The sequence below is a fragment of the Anabas testudineus genome, chromosome 23 (assembly GCF_900324465.2).
Source record: "Anabas testudineus chromosome 23, fAnaTes1.2, whole genome shotgun sequence".
Classification (NCBI taxonomy): domain Eukaryota; kingdom Metazoa; phylum Chordata; class Actinopteri; order Anabantiformes; family Anabantidae; genus Anabas; species Anabas testudineus.
Genome location: NC_046631.1, coordinates 1,398,996 through 1,419,734, shown reverse-complemented (window position 1 = coordinate 1,419,734; position 20,739 = coordinate 1,398,996). Strand labels below are relative to the sequence as shown.

Below are 20,739 nucleotides of genomic sequence, written 5' to 3'. Positions count from 1 at the left end.
AATACTCATCCCACCTGTTTCCTTATCCTCTCATCTGTCCAGGTGAAAACTTTGAGCAGAGTCCACTGAAGAGGACCTTCAAGTCTAAAGTTCTGGCACGCTACCCTGAGAATGTGTCAGGAAACCCCTTTGACCAGGATGCTGTCAACATGGTAGGTGGGGCAAGGGGTAAAAACGATTCATATGAATGAACAGTATCACTAAGCATCAAGCAGGGCATGGAGAGGGTTTAGTTTCATTGAGAGAGGACACATCAGACACTGCAGATTTTTTCTTTAAATGAAGGTTAGGGGGCACAGATCAAGGAATGTACTGCACACTTCAGCATTGAGGTTCTGGAAGCGATGATGAATCCCCTCAGTGCTGCCCTGACTCAGCAGTTAGAGCACTCATCCAAGAGCCACAAGGTTTAACTCCTGGTTCCTGCGGGCCACATCTAGAGCAAACCACTAAATCTAAACATCAAATTATTGCTGTATACGAGGAATGTAAACAAATCCATCGTTTAAATCATCCAGATCTCAGGCTCTTAAAGCTGACCTGTCAAACAGCTGCTACAGTGAGTTGTGAATAAGATGCTTTAAACTCTCTACACCCACTACAATCAATGGTAACTGATAGTTTCAGTGATGAGGGTGATAAATGTTCACTGATCCTCCTAAAAATCACAAATAGGATCTGCTGGGAGCTTATACGCTTTGACTTCTCATGCATCTTTTTCAGTAAGTGAGCTCGCGTTAATGAAGTCCTCTTCAAATATTAATCAATACCTCTTTTTTTTTATATATGATAGACCTGACTTATATTCACCCACTTTAGAATCCTTCTCCGTATATTTAGATAATCCGATGCTAATTTCCATCTGCATTATTCAGGATTTCTGCAGGTCCTTAAAAATCTAAAACTCAGTAGGAGTTAGCAGCTAGCAGCTTCTCAGCTTTTATCCAGTGCTGATTGTCACTGTGGGTGTTAAATGCTGATGCGGGTGTGATCAGCTGTCGCTAAATGAAACTCTGGGTTGTACGCGTGTGTGCTCTTTGCAAGCCTGTGAGGAAACACAACGCCAGTGTCTGTTTGAGGTAAGAGACATTCTATAACACTGATGAACAAAATCAGAGTGAACTCCGGCCTCTGTCATGCAATTCACTGATCTCAAATGCAGCCACATCAGCAGTGAACATTTCATGTACAAAACTGAAACTGAAACTAAAAAATGTAGTTGCCCTCCACAAACCCAGTTAAAGGTTTAAAGGTTATTATTCTGCTAGATGCACCACAACACACTTAGTCTACAAAAGATGGAATAATATATTCATAGACAATGTCAAATATGAAAGTTAGTGATTAAATAAATAACTTTAACTACATACTGTAGATATTATGTGAAGTTAATGTGATGAATAATAAAAATCGTATTCTTCTGTGTATGTGTGCTGGGCTCTAGTTGTCACTCTCTTGTGATGGAAGGTCACTACCTTTTTTTTTTTTTTTCCACCTGTTCTGGCGTCAGCACTGCTGAATAATTCAGCCATGGTTCTCGCTTTACGTCCATGTGGAAACCAGCCATTATGCAGCAGTGCTGCAACTGAAACCCAACTCCCACAAGATTGTGAGCTGTGAATTCAGAGCCCTTCTGTGGAAAAAGCAGAATTTGCTTCTCTTCTTATAACCAATGCGTGGATAACCTGGTTTTCCCGTCCTCCTCTTCCATCTCTCGCTCATTGTTCATTGCTCCTCCTGCTGGGAGATAAGACACTAAGCCTCAGATGATGACTTTTTCTTCTGTATCAAACATAATCTTATTGATGTCTGTATATCCATGATCAAAAGTTCAAACAAAAGATGTTAAGAGCTAAACACTACACTTCCATTGTCCTCCTACTAAAATTTGCTGTGGTTCTCCACAAGGTTCAAATTGCCTTGTTTAAGTTGTGTGACATTTCTACCCTGAGAGGTCCACTTAATCTCTAGCAAAGACGCTACCAGCTTTTACTTCTTACAGTAGCCTAAGACGTTTTCCCGCACTGCACGGTTCCCTGCTCCCTTTGTCCTCCTTTCTTTTTCACATGTAAACAGGAAAACAGTCAGATTAGGTCATTCTGTACTGACGCCCGTGCCACGGCGTTCATTTGTTTACTTGTTCTTACAAGGACATCACATCTGGTCTGTCACATTGTTGCCTTTCTCTAATGTTCAGCGACCCGCTTCGTTCCGCAGGCAGCAAATTGCCAAACTTCATCTCGTTTCTCATGGCTCTGTTTGATTTCATTACCTTCCCCGGCTCAGCAGCACTGAGAGGTGAAACACATAGAATGTGGTTGTGGTGACGATATGATGATGTGTCAGTTCTGATCAGTGAGACTCATGACTCATGCACAATCAGGTCACCAGGCTTGTATGTGTGTGTGTGGGGGGGGTGTGTTTGTGTGTGTATTTCAGTTGTTCTGGAGTTAAACCAAATGTGCACAAAAGAAAACAAAGTAAAGACAACAATATTAATGTAAATGTATGAGTTTGTACATGTATACAAACTTTAAACCTTATACATATGTATTTGTTGTATACTTACATGCTTGTATGTGTTTGTGTGTGTTGGCTGCTCTTGTCTCCAGTCAGTTCCTGTTCAGCTCTCAGCAGCCAGAGAAACATAATGAGGTTAATAAGTCAGATTGATTGCAGACTGACCTTTGTTCCCTCCCTTTCTCCCTGCAGCTGTGTATGCCTAAAGGTCTATCATTCAGGACCCAGGCAGACCAACGTCGTCCCCAGTTCCACTCCTTCATCATCACCAAGGAGGATGGCTCTCGAACGTATGGCTTCGTCCACACCTTCTACGAGGAGGTGACCAGCCCACAGATCTGCTCTGCCATGCAGACCCTCTACCAGATGCACAATGCAGAGCACGCCTCGGCCAATCCCCCTTCCTCGTCTTCCTCATCCTCCTCCTCCAGCATGGACTCTCTGGCTAGCAGTTTAGATGAGGCTGACTCCCCCTCGTCCTCCTTGTCTTCCTCTCGCGCAGCAGGCAGCTATGACTCATCGCGGGACACCCTCTACGTGTCCAAAGCTTTGTGCTTGATCACCCCAATGCCCTTTATGCACGCCTGCCGCCGCTTCCTGTCTCAGCTACACAGGGCTGTGACAGCAGCCACTGCCCCCCCACTGCCACTAGAGAGCTATGTTCACAATATCCTGTATGAGGTTCCACTGCCCGCTCCAGGACGCTCATTGAAGTTTCACGGTGTCTATGAGCCTATCGTTTGTCAGAGGCCCGGCCTGGGTGAACTGCCGCTGGCTGACTTCTCCCTTGCAGAGGCCTTCAGTCTGCTGGGAGTGGAGAACCTGGTCCAGGTGTTCAACTGCACCCTTTTGGAGATGCAGATCCTCCTGTACTCACAGGGTAAGTCCAGCTGCACAGAATGTGTTGCTGTTATTTTGAAAATGTCAGAACCACGGGAAATCAGAATTTTTCCTAGGCCTGTCTGCCATATGTGACCCATCAGGCATCTGTCATTACAAGAAATGTTGAGCACTGTTTCAGCAGGAAGATTTTTTGTTCAAACATAGAGGCATGCTGCTATCTTCTATATACTTTCCTGCCATGAGACAAGAACATGTCTGTTCCCTAGTGTTCCATTAAAACTTTGTTGTTCTGAGACAGGAGGGAAAAAATTGAGAGCATTGTCTCAAATGATAGAGTCTCCAAAGTTCTCAAAAGTTTCAGATATATATATTATAAAAGATTAACTGAGATGCACATCGATCTGGTTTCTTCTCCCTTAATCCATTATTCACAGCTGCAGTGAGACTGTCATAGGAGCTCACTTAGAAAAAAATCAACTTTAAACCACAGAGAGGTTTTGTCCTACATTACTCTGTCCTACTCTTTTTCAGTTTTACTGTGCCTCCTCCAGGCTGCAGCACACTCTGTAAACACTTTCTCTGCAGTTGTTGCTATTGTTGATCTGCACAGAATGAGTCATGTTAATAGAAAAGCTTACTGCCCACACCAAATCCTGTATCTACAGTATGTTGAAGCATGCAAGTCTCTAAGAGGTCCTGTTCCCGTGGTGCAGGCCAATTACAAAAGGCAGACAAATAAGTTGTGGATAAGATGCTTCAAACTGATTGGATGACTGTACTGCTCTGTCTTGCACTGCAGCATAGTGGCTCAACTCAGGGGGAGTGATTTTTGGGCTATCAGTAGGCCACAGGGAGAGATTAGAAAGCAGTTTCAGGACACATTGTGTGTTGACATTAGTGGGACGTACTGTAGTGATGTACTGTTCTATTGGGCCACTGCTGTTGGTAAGTTGACTGAAACTGTGAAAAGCAAGTGTCTAAGCAATAGTCTGGGACAAAGTCACTTTTATCTGTGTGTCAAGTAAGAAGCTGGGGCTGGAGTCAGGATGTGGTTAACCTATCTTAGCATAAAGACTAGTATAAGCCTGACTCAAAAGCAGTTTTTACTTAACAGCACTTCACAGCTCACTATCTAATGCCATCTGCATTCAATCCATCCACAAACAGAAAAACATAAATGAATATTTGTGGTTTGTGGGGGAATTACATACTGGAGCTATATATTTGATGGACAACAGCAGGATGTACTGACTGTGCAATTTCACTGAGTTTTGTTCTTACAGTCAGGCTGTACAAAGATCAAAACACCTGTGCTGCCTAGCCTAGCATACAGTTATAAATACAGAAATGAGACAGGAGAAGCTAGCTTTGTCCCAGTGTCTATGCTGAGTAAGGCTAACCATGATAAAAGAACTACAGTAGGCAGGTTTTAATGTCACATGCCCCTCTGATTAATTACGAATATATGATAATTGTTGATTGTCTACCTCATCTAAGTTTTCCATTATTTTTCAGTTTGCACTGAACCGTAAATTTTAAAGAAAAAAAGGTTTGTAAGAATGGGCGAGGTAGAAAAGCTTGTACACTGAAAAACTAAAACTAATGAAATAAATGTATCCATCATCATCTTAAAGAGGCAAGAGGCAGGGGGAAACATGGACAGGTCGCCAGCCTCTCTCAGGGCTGACATACAGATGCAAACATTCACACTTGCACAAACTCAATTTGGAGTCACCAGTAGACCTAACTGAATGTCTTTGGACAGTAAGAGGATGTTGAAGTAGCTTATGAGAACCCACGCAGGCACAGGGAGAATATGCTGACTCCACACAGAAAGGCACCTGACTGAGTTATGATTCAAATCTGGGTCCTTCCACGTATAGAATATCTTCAGATATGCGTCTCATGAACAGGGACTGTGTATCTCCTAAACTGAGGGAAGCCACGTAGTCTTAAGAAACTGAACCCGTCTCAGTAGACCAAGAGCAAGGCCCCCCACTTCCTTGCCTGCTCTGCTCTCATCCCATCGTAATTTGATGTAAAATGGGTTTCAGTGTTATATCCATCACTGTCAGTAGTAAGGGCAATCAATCCTGGAAGGAGACAATAAAAACCAGGCCTCTCAAGTGGGAAACGTTTCCGCTTTGTTCAAGTGTTCATCATTTGTCATTGATAATGACTGTTGGCATTCTGCCTGAGCTCCGACTGTGTAACACGTCTGTCCAAATGAGCTCTAATTTCCTCTGATTTAGGTTATCTTCATCTGACTGAAGGTAGGTGATGGAAGTGTTACATTCAGAGAAAACACAGAGAAGGTTTTGTGGATCCTAATGAGGCACTGCCCTGCCATATGTTTCCATGCTCCTCTTGATCAGTCAGCAAGCATTTATATGGATAAAGACCCTTCAACCCCTACCTGCCCTCTTCACATAGTCATTAACTAGGGGAAAAAAGTGACAGGCAAGTGTCACTTAGTGCTATTGGTCTCAGTGCTATTGAGAAACTCCCTTCACTTCTCTCATCTTTTGGCTGAAACCAGAAGAATGGGTGCTGATGTAGGGGCACACCCAAGGTTTTCTTAACTAAATGTAGTAGTAGAGACTGGAGTTACACTGAAATACATAATAGAACAATATAACCTAACCAACACAGGGAAGATACGCTAGGAAAGGGTCGAACATGCTTGCTGTGGAGCACCATGCAAACTCCTCTTTGGTTGACAGCACGCTCTCCGCAACAGTGAATGTATTAACACTTGCACAGGCCGTGCTCTTGTCCATTTTGCTGACACTGTAGCTGGTGCTCTGGACCAGTCTACTGCATCACACAGGTTTACGGTTTTGCATCACTTCTTGTTTGAAGCATGAAGTGGGCCTGAGTCACACTTAAGATTGCATCTTACCTCCAACCGACTTTATTTTCTGTGTGGCGGCTGTTTGATCGATTGTTGTCTGCCATTTAAAGGGTCATTGTATGACCTTTTTGATTTTCTGTTGATGTCTTTTATTGTGTCTTCCCCAGGTCACTTGAACAGTAGTTGATAACATGATGTGTTGACCTGATTCTTTAATTGTCTTGGAATTAAATGCTTCTGTAAGCCTTTTTGATTTCTTTTTCATCTTCCTCCCATACGGTAACCTTTATTTTACTGCAAGGCTACCGACACAGTCAGCTGTTCACCTCTGACTGTTTGCTTCTTCCCTTGTGAGAGTGAGCTGCCGGTGTTTATCAGTCCTTGATGCACCGTTACAGTTTCACAATGACTCGACGTGTCCCGGCCTGTTTTTCAGAAGCGTGCAGCATCCCTGAGCCCTGTGTCTGCTGGGACTTTCTGCAGCACTAGGCGCTGCCATATCAGATTTCTTACTTATTTCATGACTACATGTCTGCTCACCTATGACAGGCACTTGTATTTGTCACTGTTCAAAACAAGTGTTTGCTTTGCCTTAGTCAAATGTGAATCAAAGCACATGCACCAATTTTTTTGTATAGCAAAAATGGTAAATTAATTCCACTCAGTAACTTGCAGTTAGATTCTTTCCTTGTCATCGCCTTTTTATTACCCACAAGGCCTCAATCTGTGAGCTTTTATGAGAAGAAAGGACAGCAGGGGAATTTCATGAGGTGTGAAAGAATAGTGCTTAGTAGAGGCACTTTTCAAGACATGTTGGGTTATAAGAGCAAGTGCTAATAAAGCCAGCTGAGACTCTGAGGTTCATCTTATTGTGGTGTGATGTGAGCGTGAAGGGGAACAAGTAGAAGAGATTTGCTGTAACCTGAAAAAAGAAACAGGAGCATTTCAGTCAAACTCCCTCGCTGTTTCCCACAGAGGGGAGGGAGGTGTGTGGGCGAAGCTTTGAACCTGTTCAGACTTGAGATAAAACGAATGCACATCCACACACGGTCTTTCTGTAGTTGTGAGGACATTAGCCTAACCACTAACCTTTACTATAAAATCGACTCTTAAAACATACATATATGTCTGTCTACACAAACTTAGAAAAACGTCCCACGTCTGGACACACACACATAAGTGAGGATGTCTCTGATTGGTTGGATTTCTTTCAGTTTGTTTAGATCTAAAATGTAGTTTGAAAGTAACAATGTAATGGTAAGTTACAGACAACGTGGCTGGATCTAGATCAAATCTGGGCACAAGTACCATGACACTGTAGGTGTAAGGTCTCTTGTACAGAAAACCATTTTATAGTAATGCAAAGATAATTGCTGATCTGATAAATGACCCAGTTTAATCCCTATTATATGATCCTCACGCTACCAGGTTACCATGTGTATCTTTGAAGCCTCAACATCACAGGTGTTGAGTTTGCAGTGCAGAAGAAGGTGTTAAAATGACTGAAACACATGCAAAATAACCAATAGCTCACTTCTTTCTCTGCTGCTGCTACAGAACTGAAACTGAAAGGTATATTAATAAAGCACAGTGGGGCACATTTGACAGCTGTCATTCCAGGTGCCAACATCTGCATTTATAATTGATACCCATATCAAAATACATGGAGCTGCTGTCTTGTAACATCAGAAACATTATGAATACTTTAAAAAACAGGTCTGATGATTTAGGGTTCATTTTCTTAATATCTCTTTTATATACAGGGTTTCAGTGCATAGTATACCTATTAGAGCTCCTATCAGGGATGTGTCAAAATATAGATACTATACCCTGGAGTATCCCAACATTATGTCTTTCTTCAAACATTTTCTACCATTTTTTGTCTTAGAAAACCTTGGGTGTAGATTGTTGGGGATGAGATCACACCTAAGGTATTAAAACAAGTTGCTACAAAACATGACGCACAAAAAGTGAAAGTTGCATAAAGAATCTTGCAATTTATTCGAGGCACTAAACAAAGAGCTACAGTTAAATTACGCACATTTTATCTTCCTGTCCCAGCTTGCTCCTTTGCTGTAATCACCCCTGATATTCTGTGCTGGCCTCTAGATGACAAATAGGGTAAATTAGAAACATTCGCTTCCCTGTTTGTAACAGTCAGGAGCCTCATTTTTTTCTAGTGAACAAGCAGAGCAGCTGCTTATGCTTTTTAGATATACAGTAAATCAGTGTGCTCTGTGGTTAATGCATTGGAAAGCGAAGTGCACAGATTCCATGTGTGTATGTACAGACAGAAGGACACCCGCTGCTAAAGATGGAATAAAAAGAAAGGAGGGGAGCGAGGGCGATAGAATAGCACACCGTCAATTGGTTTAATTCTGTCATATTTTATTCTTTTTCTTTCCTGTTGGTCACACAGGTTTTGCAGATATAGAGAGATAGACAACATCTATTCAGCTGCTGAACTCAATTCCAAAGGCAGCCTAAAACCATTGGCCTTAATCTGTTTTAGGAAACAGACAATTCATAGAAATATGATTTAAAAACAGTCCATCAGAATTTCAGTTCCTCATGTTATTATCTAACTAACTCACACTGAGATTCAATTTGAATCACTTGGGTTAAGACCCTTTTTGGCACACCAGTAGTCTCGCCATATACTATTTCATAAACCTTGCTATAGAACTTCACACAGGATCCTCATGTAATAAGCTGAATATTGGTTATTGTGCAAATAATATTTACACTCTTGTACATGCAAAAACCCATTTTCAGAACATGATCTAATTGATAAATTCACTACTTTTTCTCACAATCATCAAAACCAGTGTGCACTTGTCAAAACCCAGAGTTGCATAGGAAGCAACTATACATCTCATATGAAGATGTTGACCTTTAATTAATTAATGTAAATTTGCTGACCTCCTTTATCAGAATCAGACAAGTAAAGTCGTTATCTGTGACCTTTAATTTTGAGCCGCTTCCGAGTTATCAGAGATTATCACTTTGATTCAAGTTTCATGGTTTTGACCTTCAAGAGCTCTTTAAGCTGGATCACAGTGATCAACTGTTTCTTCTCTTTATGGATTGGAAGTGTTTCTCCTTCCAACAACACAATACTAGAGAATCTGTTGATTTCGTTCTGATCATCGTTCTTTCTCCCTCTTCCAGACTACCAGCGGTTAATGACTGTGGCTGAGGGCCTCACTACCCTGCTGTTTCCCTTCCAGTGGCAGCACGTCTATGTTCCTATCTTACCAGCCTCCCTCCTCCACTTCCTGGATGCTCCTGTTCCCTACCTGATGGGCCTGCAGTCAAAGGAGGGCACTGATCGCTCTAAACTAGACCTTCCTCAGGAGGTATGCAGTCATCCTGTGTCTTAATAGTTGCGCGTTTGCAGCTCTACAAAGTACATAAAGGATTCAGTGAGCCCTTGGAAGCTCCTCCATTTATCATGTCATTTATTTGGATTTTCCCACCGTCTGTATAAATACTGTTGTCACGATGCCAGGGTTTTTGAATTTGCATACTCATCCTGGACATTTGATTAGTCTTGTGTCAATGCAAATGTAAAATGGAGTTCGATTGGTGTAGTTTGTACTACAACAGAAGCTTTACACAGGTATAGTGAAACAGGAACTGCAAGTGTGTGTATGAACAAGCTGCAGCAGTTTACTGTCAGGCCTCAGTGCTACATTTTTCAAGGCCAGTACTGAACAATACACTGTAGTCACACACACACACAGGCAGACTACCGGACTCCTTTTCAGACAGGAAAACCCCTTTTTTATTAAACGGCCTCTTTTCATTTGTTTACCTAACATGCTTACACACAGTCATACAAACTATTGAACTGGGAATTTCAGATTGTTCACCTAAAATTTACCTCAAGGGAAGGAGTTTTAGGTGAATTGTCTTTGCCTCTGCCCTTCTCTTGCCTTTTTATTTTAACCCCAGTATTCTTTGGACAGTGAGGAGTTGAATGTGCACTGGATTTAAGCAGGTATTTTGCCTCATTCATGTGTTAAAGCGAGATGAGACCCAATGAAGTGGAACATCCTGGCTTGCTCACACCCCCGAATCCCAGCGCTCGTTAATGCTAATTATCCCAGCCAGTGCAGGAGACTGCCGCGGAGCACCCACAAGTCCTTCTGCCTCTGCTCCCCACCTCCTCCTCCACACAGGACACAACTCGCCTGCAAACACTGAAGAATCTCACTGTATTTATGAATAATCCTAGGCGGTGACCTAGAAATGGGCTGGTGATGAAAGAACTGCTTAAAGCAAAGCAGAGAGGGGATGATGAGAGAGAGAGGAAACTATGGATGTAATTAGTGAAATAATGCCAGATTTGTCTTTGTTTCTTTGAGGCCTTCTCTTTAATCTTGATCTATTTCTTTTTAACCTGATGTCAAATGATAGATGAGATTACGTGACGCTGATAGGATCCTTTTGCCTTTTTTTTTTTTTTTCTTCTCCTTTGTTTCCTACACATGCAAGTATTCTTAATGGGCTTTAAGCCCAAAGTAGGGCAGCCTTTCTAGAGTTGCTTGAGCTACTCCACAGTACTCCAACAGAACCAACAGAGAAATACCACCTTGTACAGTTCCAATTAGCTATATGGAGTCTTTAAACCTCTTCAAGCTCCTTTATTTGAAGAAATGTGTCTTTATTTCTTTGAATGAAGACACAGACAATGTGAAGAGGTTCAGGTTTTTGTTTTTTGTTTTTTTGTTTTTTTACTTCTGGCTTCACAACACAAATGATCCTTCTTCTTCATCATCATCAGCCATGTTTGTCATTTGATTTTAGCCTTGATTTTTAGAGCTGGTGCTTTGCAGTGTTACTGACGGCTAACACTCTGTTGTTTTTCATCAGCTCTTAAAATCAGCACACACTGAGGTCCAATCTCACTCCTGTTTTGAATTAGAATTTGGTTTTGTGTGGTTTTTAGAGCTGCACCACTGAGATCAGAGGTTTTGCTTTAATCCCATATGAGGGTGTAATGCTAATTCCATTATATCAGATTTAGGTTGATCTCCAACAATGTAGTATTATCAAACACACACTGACCTACATTCTTTATACTCAACATCTCCCAGCTCCTATCATACCTCATATGTCCTCAATTTGCCTCCTAAATATATACAGTGGCAATACAGTGTTTTTTTTTGCATTAATTTGTCATAAAATGTGTCTGATCTCAATAAAGACATGAAAGATCAGAATGTTTTTTGTGTTGTTATTTTAGGCACATATGTTTAGGCAACATATTTGGTAATACTCTTAACTTAGATGAAGATCAGATCAAATTTTATGACAAATTAATGCAGAAAACCATGAAATTCCACATTATTAATTCACATACTTTCTCTTATACTAATGTATAAGAAGCTAATGTATTATATCTTTCAACCTTCCTAGGCAAACCTGTGTTTTGTGGACATTGACAACCACTACATTGAACTTCCAGAGGACTTCCCCCAGTTCCCCAACAAGACAGAGTTCATCCAGGAGCTCAGCGAGGTGCTCCTGAGCTTTGGCATTTCTGCCAAAGCAGGGGCCCCACCACGGACCCACAGCAGTCCTGGCAGCACTCCCTCCACACCAAACAGGGAACACAAGACTGTAGCCCTCCGGCAGCTGGTGGATGACGGCCGTAACGGCAACCTGGCAGGGGAGGAGCTCACCGTGCTGGAGTTGCTGCAGGGAAATGCCACCCTGGAGAGACTACAGGCACTGACCAAACGCACCGGGGTTATGGTGGCCCATGTGGACGCACTAAGGGCCGGAGTCAAAGCTCAGGGAACGGAAGGACAAGGAAATCGGACAGCAGCTGAAGAGGAGGAGATAAGGAATGCCAAGCTGAACGTCCAGCTGAGGGAGGTGTTCGCCAGCCGCTTCATCACTATGTTTGCTGACTATGAATCTTTTGTCATCCAGAGCGCTCCAGACCTGGAGTCCTGGCTCACCAACAGGGAGCAGATGCACAACTTTGACAAGGTGCAGAGAAGGGTCTTTTCTTTGTTGATTAGTTAGTTAGGTAGTTTTTTTTTGTTTGTTTTTTTGACGGTGTTGTGATTTTCGACTTCTGACATTGTAGTAATGTATATTAGACTTATTTGTATATGTGTCTACACAATGGTTAGTGTTCTAACAAATGTTTATCCTCCTGCTCGTGTACATCCTGGTCCAGGCCTCGTTCCTCTCAGATCAGCCAGAGCCCTACCTGCCCTTCCTCTCCCACTTCATTGAGACACAGATGTTTGCCACCTTTATTGATAACAAGATCATGTCCCAGTGGGAAGAGAAGGAGCTGCTGCTCCGGGTCTTTGATGCTCGCATTGACAAGGCCCGTCTCTACAATGTACGTGCTCCCAGCCTCCGATCCTCCAACTACCAGAGGTGCTCTGTCCTCAAGGAGTCAGGTAGGTATTCAAATATGATTTTATTTTAGTGGAAACGTGATCGTAATTAGGTAGATAGGGAGAGATGGCGAAAAAATAGTTTCGAGACTTGGAGCTACGCAGAGAAATAAGCCATAAGGTTGTTTGTCGATCAGCATACTGTACTGTACATGTACTGTATGTCCGTCCTAAAGAGCATATTCATCATTAGCTGAGGACAGACAGCATTGCACTTCTTGCAATTTATAAACAATCTCCATCCAGCTCTCTGGCTCCTCCATTTTTGCCTATGCTCTAGTCTCTCTCTCATTTATTGTCTAGAAGCGGCTCAGTTCTCCCCAGTGACCACAAAACCCCAGTTCTCATTTCTCTGCATCCCAACACAGCAAACCCTCCACTCACCCATGCAGTAAAGCGCATACCCTCTGACACTCTTACTTTGCGTTTGAATGTTTGGTCAGGTTGTTTTGTTTTTTTTATTATTATTTTCTCTATTTGAGCTGCTTTGGTTTCTCCATGTTAATCCTTTCATTGGTGCTGAATGTGCAGTGTGAGGCAGGAGGTCAGATTTAGGACTGACACAGGGAGTGTGCAAGCATACACATGTCTATTTGTGGTTTACTGATTTTCGTAAAAATGGAAAAGCACAGAGTGTACTTGTAAAATAAAGGACCAAAAGCAGCTACAATTGAAGTGTAAAGTTAAACAATCAACTAAAATAGACCAAAATGCAATTTAGTATTAGACTGGGGAGAGGTGCAGACATGGACTAAATAGGTTACTCACTGACACCATACAAGTTTAGACATGGACAATTTTCTGCTTCAGTAATATTACTAGTACATTGATTAGTGAAATGTGAAACCACAGAGATCTTGATATTGATAAGATTATTACATTACATGTTGATGTGGATAACATTATTCTCCAAGTGACTGTTCGTTTTTTTGCTCAAAGAACTAAATGATTGTTTTCATATTACATCCAGGCAACTTTCACACGTTGTCCCAGATCTGATTCATGTATGATCTCTGACAATGTAATTGCATATGTGCATGCATTTTGCCTGTTGATGTCTGCAGAAAGCAACAATAGATACAGAGGTGAAATGGAAGGACATTCATGGAGAAGTGTGTTCAAGCTAAACTGGAAGGAAAATATCATAGCCAAGCTGTTTCTGAGTAAATTCTGCAATTTGACTGTCACACAAATGATGTTATAACTCTACACATACAGCTTACATCTGCACTTAACTGGCGGTTTAGTACTTCAAATGAATTCTCACCAGAGGTGGATGTGTATCACTTAGCAACACGAATGTGAACAGTCATTCTGGACACTCACAACAACAACTCGCTCATCAGCTCTGATAAACAGAGTGTTATAGAAAATAATGTTATTGAGTATTAGGAAATGATACTGAAAACACTGTGTCAGTAGTTGTGGGCTGATATATCAGTGAGCTATTAGGATGACTATTCATGTGAATTCTTCATATGACAGAACAGACTGAGATTGTATCAATCATCATTTTAGCAGCTCTGATCATAACGGTCTTCAGAAGATGTCTGCTGAATCATCTCTGGCGTATTTGAGCATGTCGTTCATCTGTGATCAGTGCTGTCTCGTTCTAATGGGCCGAACAACGTTACAGCTTTAATTGCTGAGGGTGAATTCATTTGTGGGCGATGGTGCGTGCAGGGTACCCAATTACCCAGACAACAGCCCCTAGCCCCCACCCCCACCCTCCTACAGTTCCTGTCAGATGAATTCAGTCAACCCTAAACAAGCTCAGAGCACAAGCAGCAACATAACTCAGACAGCTAAACAACAAGAAGAGATGTTCTGACAGGTGAAAGATAACGATGTGTGTTTGCTATTGCGTTGTGAAGAGAACATAAAGCAGATGAAGGACACAGACCCTGTGGATCTCAGGGGAGACGGAGGAAGTAATGAATGAATCAAAGGGAAAGAGACAAACGGAGAGGATGACATACCTCATTCTGTGATTTCTAATGGAAGCAGCGTGTTTTGGAGTTCAGCCAGGTTTTCCGCTTAACAAATGAGCAGCTGTTGCAGCATATTATGCTTCATTAAGCTATGAGACGTGTGTGTCTGTGTGTGTTTGTGGACTGTATTTTTTTTAAAGGGAGAAAGATAGTGACATATATTTGTTGTTGTTTGTGTTCGTTTTACATGATTGTCTCTTTGGCTGTTTTCACACATTGCAGCTGAAATGTGTATAATCTGACTTGCTGTCAGAGGCCAGAGGTTTGTTTAGGGTCCATTTACAGATTTTAAGTACGATTAATTTCATTCTTGTTTTCCTTCAATGTCACTTTTTAATCAACTTTTCAATTTGAGAACTGAACATACAGCCTGTGGTTCTAGTGGTTCTCCTCTTAATTATGCTTCATATATTTTTAGTAGGAGACAGATGTGGACTGCAGGCAAATCAGTCAAGAACACACACTCTGTCTATAAAGCCACATGCATGTGTGCCGAATGAGTTTTTGGCATTGTCCGTCTGAAATATTCACTGACTTCCCAGTAAAAGACATTGCCTTGACAGCAGCATAACGCTGAGACCCCAATATGCATCTCTGCGTCAAGAGCAGCTTCACACATATGAAAGCCTTCTATGCCATGGACACTGTTTTCCAAAGTACTGAGCCCATGTGGCTATAATGCTTAAGCAATCCCACCTGAGGGTATAAAGTTCACAAACATTCAACAGTGGTTTCTGTTGTTGGCCTGAGATTTCCCCAGATTCCCCAATGAACCTGCTACACTCTGTCTCTTCTGCAGCTCAGGCCATTGAGCAGCGACTGATGAAGATCGACCACACAGCCATCCACCCACACCTACTCGACATGAAGATCGGTCAGGGCAAATATGTGCAGGGATTCTTCCCTAAACTACAGGCTGACGTGCTCAACACAGGGCCGTCCAATAACAAGTGAGCCCCCCTAATTAAATCTACTAATCACACTGGTGAAAATGGTCAAGCAGCTTTCAGCCACCAAGTACCTGAAAATTATTAGTTGCCTAATCACAGCTTTTGGTCTGCAGGTGGTCTCACAGGACAGCTAGTGCACAGCGAAGAAAAGACCGCCTACGTCAAAAAACAGAGCATCTGAACCTTGATAACGATCTGAAAGAGGTAGGAAACCTCCTCACGGCTCTCCCATAACCTGCTCTCTGAGTGCTCTCACCCCTCAACTGTTCTACAACTGCATTTTCTCAGTATTTCTCATACTTTGGTTGTATTCCTGTTTATTTGTGTTTGATTTCTTGTTTTTTTATCTGTTTTTCTTCATGTGCATGCTGCCTTCTCTACTTTCTTTTCCATTCTTCCCTTTTGTTTCTTTTGGCTTTCGTCTGCCTGCGTGTCCTGTGGCGGGCGGTGGGTCGGTTGGTCGGTCGTCAAGTAGGGTTGTACCCCTCTGCTTCCTCAGCACGTGGAGGGCTGTCTGGTCCTGCAGAACTCCATGGCATTTTGGGAGTGGGACAATGCATCCCCTCCACCTATCAAACCACCTAAAAAATCAGCCTCTGCCTCCTGCCTGGTATGTGGGGGACCTGCCTGTCTTGTGGACTCCCTCTCACAGACCCCTGCACCCCTATCGCCACCTCTTAATGCTCTCAGCCAAGTTCTAACGTGATCCCTTTTTAAAACTGAATAAATGAATTGTTAGTTTATACAGTAGGAAATACAACAGGGCCCACCTAATAGATCTGGATCTTTAATGTCATTGTAATCAGGTGTTTGGATGTTTTCTTTGCTGAAAGATATAATAGAGATTTATGGCTTCAGTGGAAACCCTACTTGCCCCCCAAAATAGACACAGCCCTTCTTGTAGGACATGCTGTCTTTCACTCTCTTCCTCTGTCACTCCTTTTCCCATCATCTCGCATGGACCTCCTCATTTTAAGTGGACACCTTCTTATGTGAGAAAGCATCAGTCAAAAGTAACGTGTGTGTAATGAAAGGGAATCGGGTCACTGAGGGTTTTTTCATCCCCGTCACAGTTTGATCAATCAGCATCCTTGTACTGTTTAGAATGACAGCAGGGAAACAGAGGTGACACGGTGGATTCAAATCAGATCAGGTTTTCTGTGTCAGATGGAAGCAAACGGGCGTCACATGTCGCATTAAATTCACTTTGTGTGGTGAAGTTTAACATCTGAAACCTTAGTGTGTGTCACTGTGAGACACTGAATGCAATAAAAATCTGCTACAATCAATCAAAGGCTTGACAGTTACATACTGTAGGTTGTTCAAGCCTGAGTATGTGTTGTCCACTAACTGGTGGTGTTTGATGTTCAGAAGTACATGCAGGAGGCCCGAAGCTTGGGGAAGAACCTGCGACAGCCAAAACTGTCTGACCTGTCGCCTGCTGTCATTGCTCAGACCAACTGGAAGTTTGTGGAGGGCCTGCTCAAGGAGTGCCGCATGAAGGTGAAACACACAAACACAGTGGTGCTTCGTGTTTAGACCTAGAGTTCAGTAATTCGCATGCACACAGATCATCATCTGTTGGTCGCCATAGTGTGTCTATCAGAACCTGTTTTGGGAACATCCGACTTTGAATTCTCACTGGGAACACAATTCAGGCCATTACATGTCCTGTTATCGCTTGACCCATTTGCTTTATTATTTAAAATAAGAGAATGAGTGTTGGTCCTTGAAATAGGTGAATAAAATTAAACATAAGACACAACCAATAAGAAAGTAGCTCAGAATACTTTAAGACTTTAGACTTTAAGTACTGAAGTTGATTATTTTAATAGTGTGTGTTGTGTGCTGTGTGTTCAGACCAAGCGTATGCTGGTGGAGAAGATGGGCCGGGAAGCTGTAGAGCTGGGTCACGGCGAGGCCAACATCACCGGACTGGAGGAGAACACTCTGATCGCCAGCCTGTGTGATCTGCTAGAGAGGATCTGGAGCCACGGACTGCAGGTTAAACAGGTCAGCACGCACACACTCTCAAACGCACACACAAACACACACAGGGAGCACAGTTGTTTTGTCTGCTGCCTCATCAGATTTTACAGAAAATCTGACTAAACTTGGTTTATCAGGCATTCATGAGCATATTGGATTTTGAGGTTAAGAGGTTATAGACTGATTAATCCTCTTCATCTCTTTCTTTCACTGAATGCATTAACTGTCGTTATGTGTGTGGGTGTTCTGACACACTCTTCTCTGACCAGGGGAAGTCGGCTCTGTGGTCCCACCTTCTGCACTACCAGGCCCGAGAGGAGAAGCTAGAGCAGCAGCAGGCCGATTCACCAGGTAACACACACACACACAGACTCAAACTCACACAGTCCAACATTTCTGAACACTTGAATCATATTATGTATTTCTCTTTAACAGTGTCTTATGTTCCTGAGAGGAGGAAGTCTGATTCTTCCATATCGCTACCATCCCTCCACATTTCTCTGATACAGGACATGAGGTATGTGCTGCTGTTATGGAGAACATGTAGAAAATGTTAATGAAAGATGCATAACCAGTAAGTAAATAACATCAGACTGATGAAGGTGGGTTTTTATGATCTTCTGTCTCCATCGTCTGTCTCTTTAGGCACATCCAGAGTATGTCCGAAATCAAGACTGACGTGGGCCGAGCAAGAGCCTGGATCCGCCTGTCCCTGGAAAAGAAGCTGCTCTCTCAGCACCTCAAACAGCTGCTATCACGACAAGCCTTAACAAAGTGAGCACGCCTATGATCAACAAAACTGTGACACACTGACTTTCTGAGACTGACTCCTAAGTCGTTGACTGAAATGCAGCCTCACTGTGATACATCCCCAAAACAAATCACAGCAATGAAGTAATAAAGAAGGTTCATTGTTATAGCGTAGATGTGACATTTTTAAAGTATTGACCTGAATATGAAATGTCATCAATGTCACTTGGACTCACCATGTATATGTTTTTTAGATGGTGGATGTAGATGAGGAGATAATCTGTTAGCGCATTGGATGATTTACTGTATTTGAACATGATTTGACCTGTGTGTGGTTTGCCCACAGGAAGCTGTACAAGCGCTACGCCTTCCTGCGCTGTGAGGAGGAGAAGGAGCAGTTCCTCTTCCACCTGCTCTCTCTCAACGCTGTCGACTACTTCTGCTTCACCAGTGTTTTCACCACCATCAGTGAGTTCACCATTAGACACACAGATCACCTCTCACCTCGGCTGAACCAAACGATGTTCTGCATGCTTTACAACAAGAATAAAAGTAGGAAAAGAGTCCATGTGCTAAACTGACGTGGCACATTATGAAGCAAAAAATACCACAACTAAACAGCTGTTAATCAATAATGATAATGGGAAAACAATTCTGGTGTTTTTCTCAGGTTCAACATCTGATGTGTCTTTGCACTGAATCAGTGATAAACTAGGTTGTATGTCTACATTGTAGTGGATGTCTACGATAGTGTTTAAACAGTGAAGCTGATGATTGAAAGATTCTGTATGAAGAAAAAGGAGTAAAACCAGATGTAGCTTATAAAAATCGAGCATTTCTAGGACTTTCATTTGTTTTTGTCTCAGTTTATTTTGTTGATGCCTGTAGTTGTTTGTGTGGAGTTGAATATGGATCAGTGGCTGGTTGTAGGATACTTACAGCACAATGTATTATTCAGCTCAGTGTGCGCACAGAACAGCTAAGCCTCTTATTCAGACAAATGAGCACACACTCTACATGCAGCCATGCACACAAGCACCCAGAGGTGATGATCTACTCTGATCTGCTTTTGTTTCCTCTCTGCTCCTTTGTGTTTGCTCGCAGTTTGTGATTTCATGATTAAATTGACACAGATAGACAAACTCTCTTCAGTCGGTGTGTTTTGTTTCTCTTGTTGTTTGTCCTTGCAGTGATCCCGTACAGAGTCGTCATCATTCCCATCAAGAAGCTGAGCAATGCCATGACCACCTCCAACCCCTGGGTGTGTGTGTCAGGAGAGCTGGGAGACTCGGGCATCATGCAGATCCCCAAGAACGTCCTAGAGATGACCTTTGATGTGAGTAGAGTGAACTCTGACCTCTCGCAATCTGAGCACACAGTCACTGGGGGCTGGTGTGCAGGCACTTAAGCATGATCTGTTACACCTCCTCTGTCCCACTAATGCTAACAGCATGTGATTGGTTTCGCTATCAGAAGCTAAATTAAAATGAAAAGCATCCATTCTCGTGAGGCACATAGGTCCTTGTGATGTGCAGTTACTGTGGTAGGATGGATCCACAGCAGACATTGTTTGTTTGTTTGTTTGTTTGTTTGTTTGTTTGCTTGTTTGCTTGCTTGCTTGCTTCATTTGTCCAAAGAGTGTGTTGCCAGTATTCGTCAGGTTTGATGTTCTTTGTACAGGTCTTGTTGTGTGTGCAATGAGTTTCCTCCTAAATATTGGCTTCAGTGTCCTTCACAGATGATCCTTGTCTTAAGAAGCACCTGCTGCCAGTTGCTCTTGTCCCCTGTCAGTCTCGATCAAATCTCACAGTGTGGTTCAGACACTTCCTTATCAAATGGAGCCATTTTGCGTTAGACACAAAACAGACACAACAGAGGGAACACTGTGGCGCTCAAGGGTTCTTTTATAACCTTAGTCATGCAGTGAGAGGTCTAGAAAAGTTTACATAAGATGGCAAAAAGCATGAGCCATGAGGTATTTTGGCCAAGATGACAGCTTATAGCTTTAGATTACAACTTAACAACAACAACTTGTAAACTACATGAAACGCACACATTAGTGACTTTTCTCCAATTTGTTTGTGTCAGGGATTTCACGTATGTGCATAAGGGAATAGTGGATGTAAATAGGTCTAAATGAAAGATCATTTTATCCTTAAAAGAACAATGTCCTAAGGACATTTAAATCAATTTTGAGAAATTTGACCTGAAGCTGACAGACAGCTCAGTCTGTGCGTTCGCATTCCAGGAACACAGTGCTACTTTCTTAACATGAAGTCGACAGACAAAGCAAGTGACAACTCCTCTTATGACAAGAAATATCTGGGATTATATATATTATATCTGTGGGCGTCCGGAAGCTTGCAGAAGGTGAGGCTGGGGAGGTTTTTGTCGAGGTTTCAGCAGGACGTTAACAT

At 42.4% G+C, this 20,739-nt stretch overlaps 1 protein-coding gene across 5 annotated transcripts in view; it reads left to right on the top strand.

Moving 5' to 3' along the window:
* dennd5b (DENN/MADD domain containing 5B) overlaps positions 1–20,739 on the top strand; it is a 45,105-nt gene that overhangs the window by 19,688 nt on the left and 4,678 nt on the right. For 4 of the 5 annotated variants that reach the window (XM_026362150.1, XM_026362149.1, XM_026362147.1 and 1 more), the window contains 14 exons: positions 43–152; positions 2,713–3,400; positions 9,389–9,576; positions 11,642–12,220; positions 12,414–12,645; positions 15,433–15,583; positions 15,697–15,787; positions 16,955–17,086; positions 17,444–17,596; positions 17,842–17,923; positions 18,008–18,089; positions 18,218–18,346; positions 18,669–18,790; positions 19,513–19,658. In XM_026362150.1, the coding sequence (XP_026217935.1) occupies positions 43–152; positions 2,713–3,400; positions 9,389–9,576; positions 11,642–12,220; positions 12,414–12,645; positions 15,433–15,583; positions 15,697–15,787; positions 16,955–17,086; positions 17,444–17,596; positions 17,842–17,923; positions 18,008–18,089; positions 18,218–18,346; positions 18,669–18,790; positions 19,513–19,658 (2,885 nt within the window). Of the gene's footprint in view, positions 1–42; positions 153–2,712; positions 3,401–9,388; positions 9,577–11,641; positions 12,221–12,413; positions 12,646–15,432; positions 15,584–15,696; positions 15,788–16,082; positions 16,194–16,954; positions 17,087–17,443; positions 17,597–17,841; positions 17,924–18,007; positions 18,090–18,217; positions 18,347–18,668; positions 18,791–19,512; positions 19,659–20,739 lie in introns of all 5 variants that reach the window. The other variant, XM_033325859.1, reaches the window with a different exon arrangement.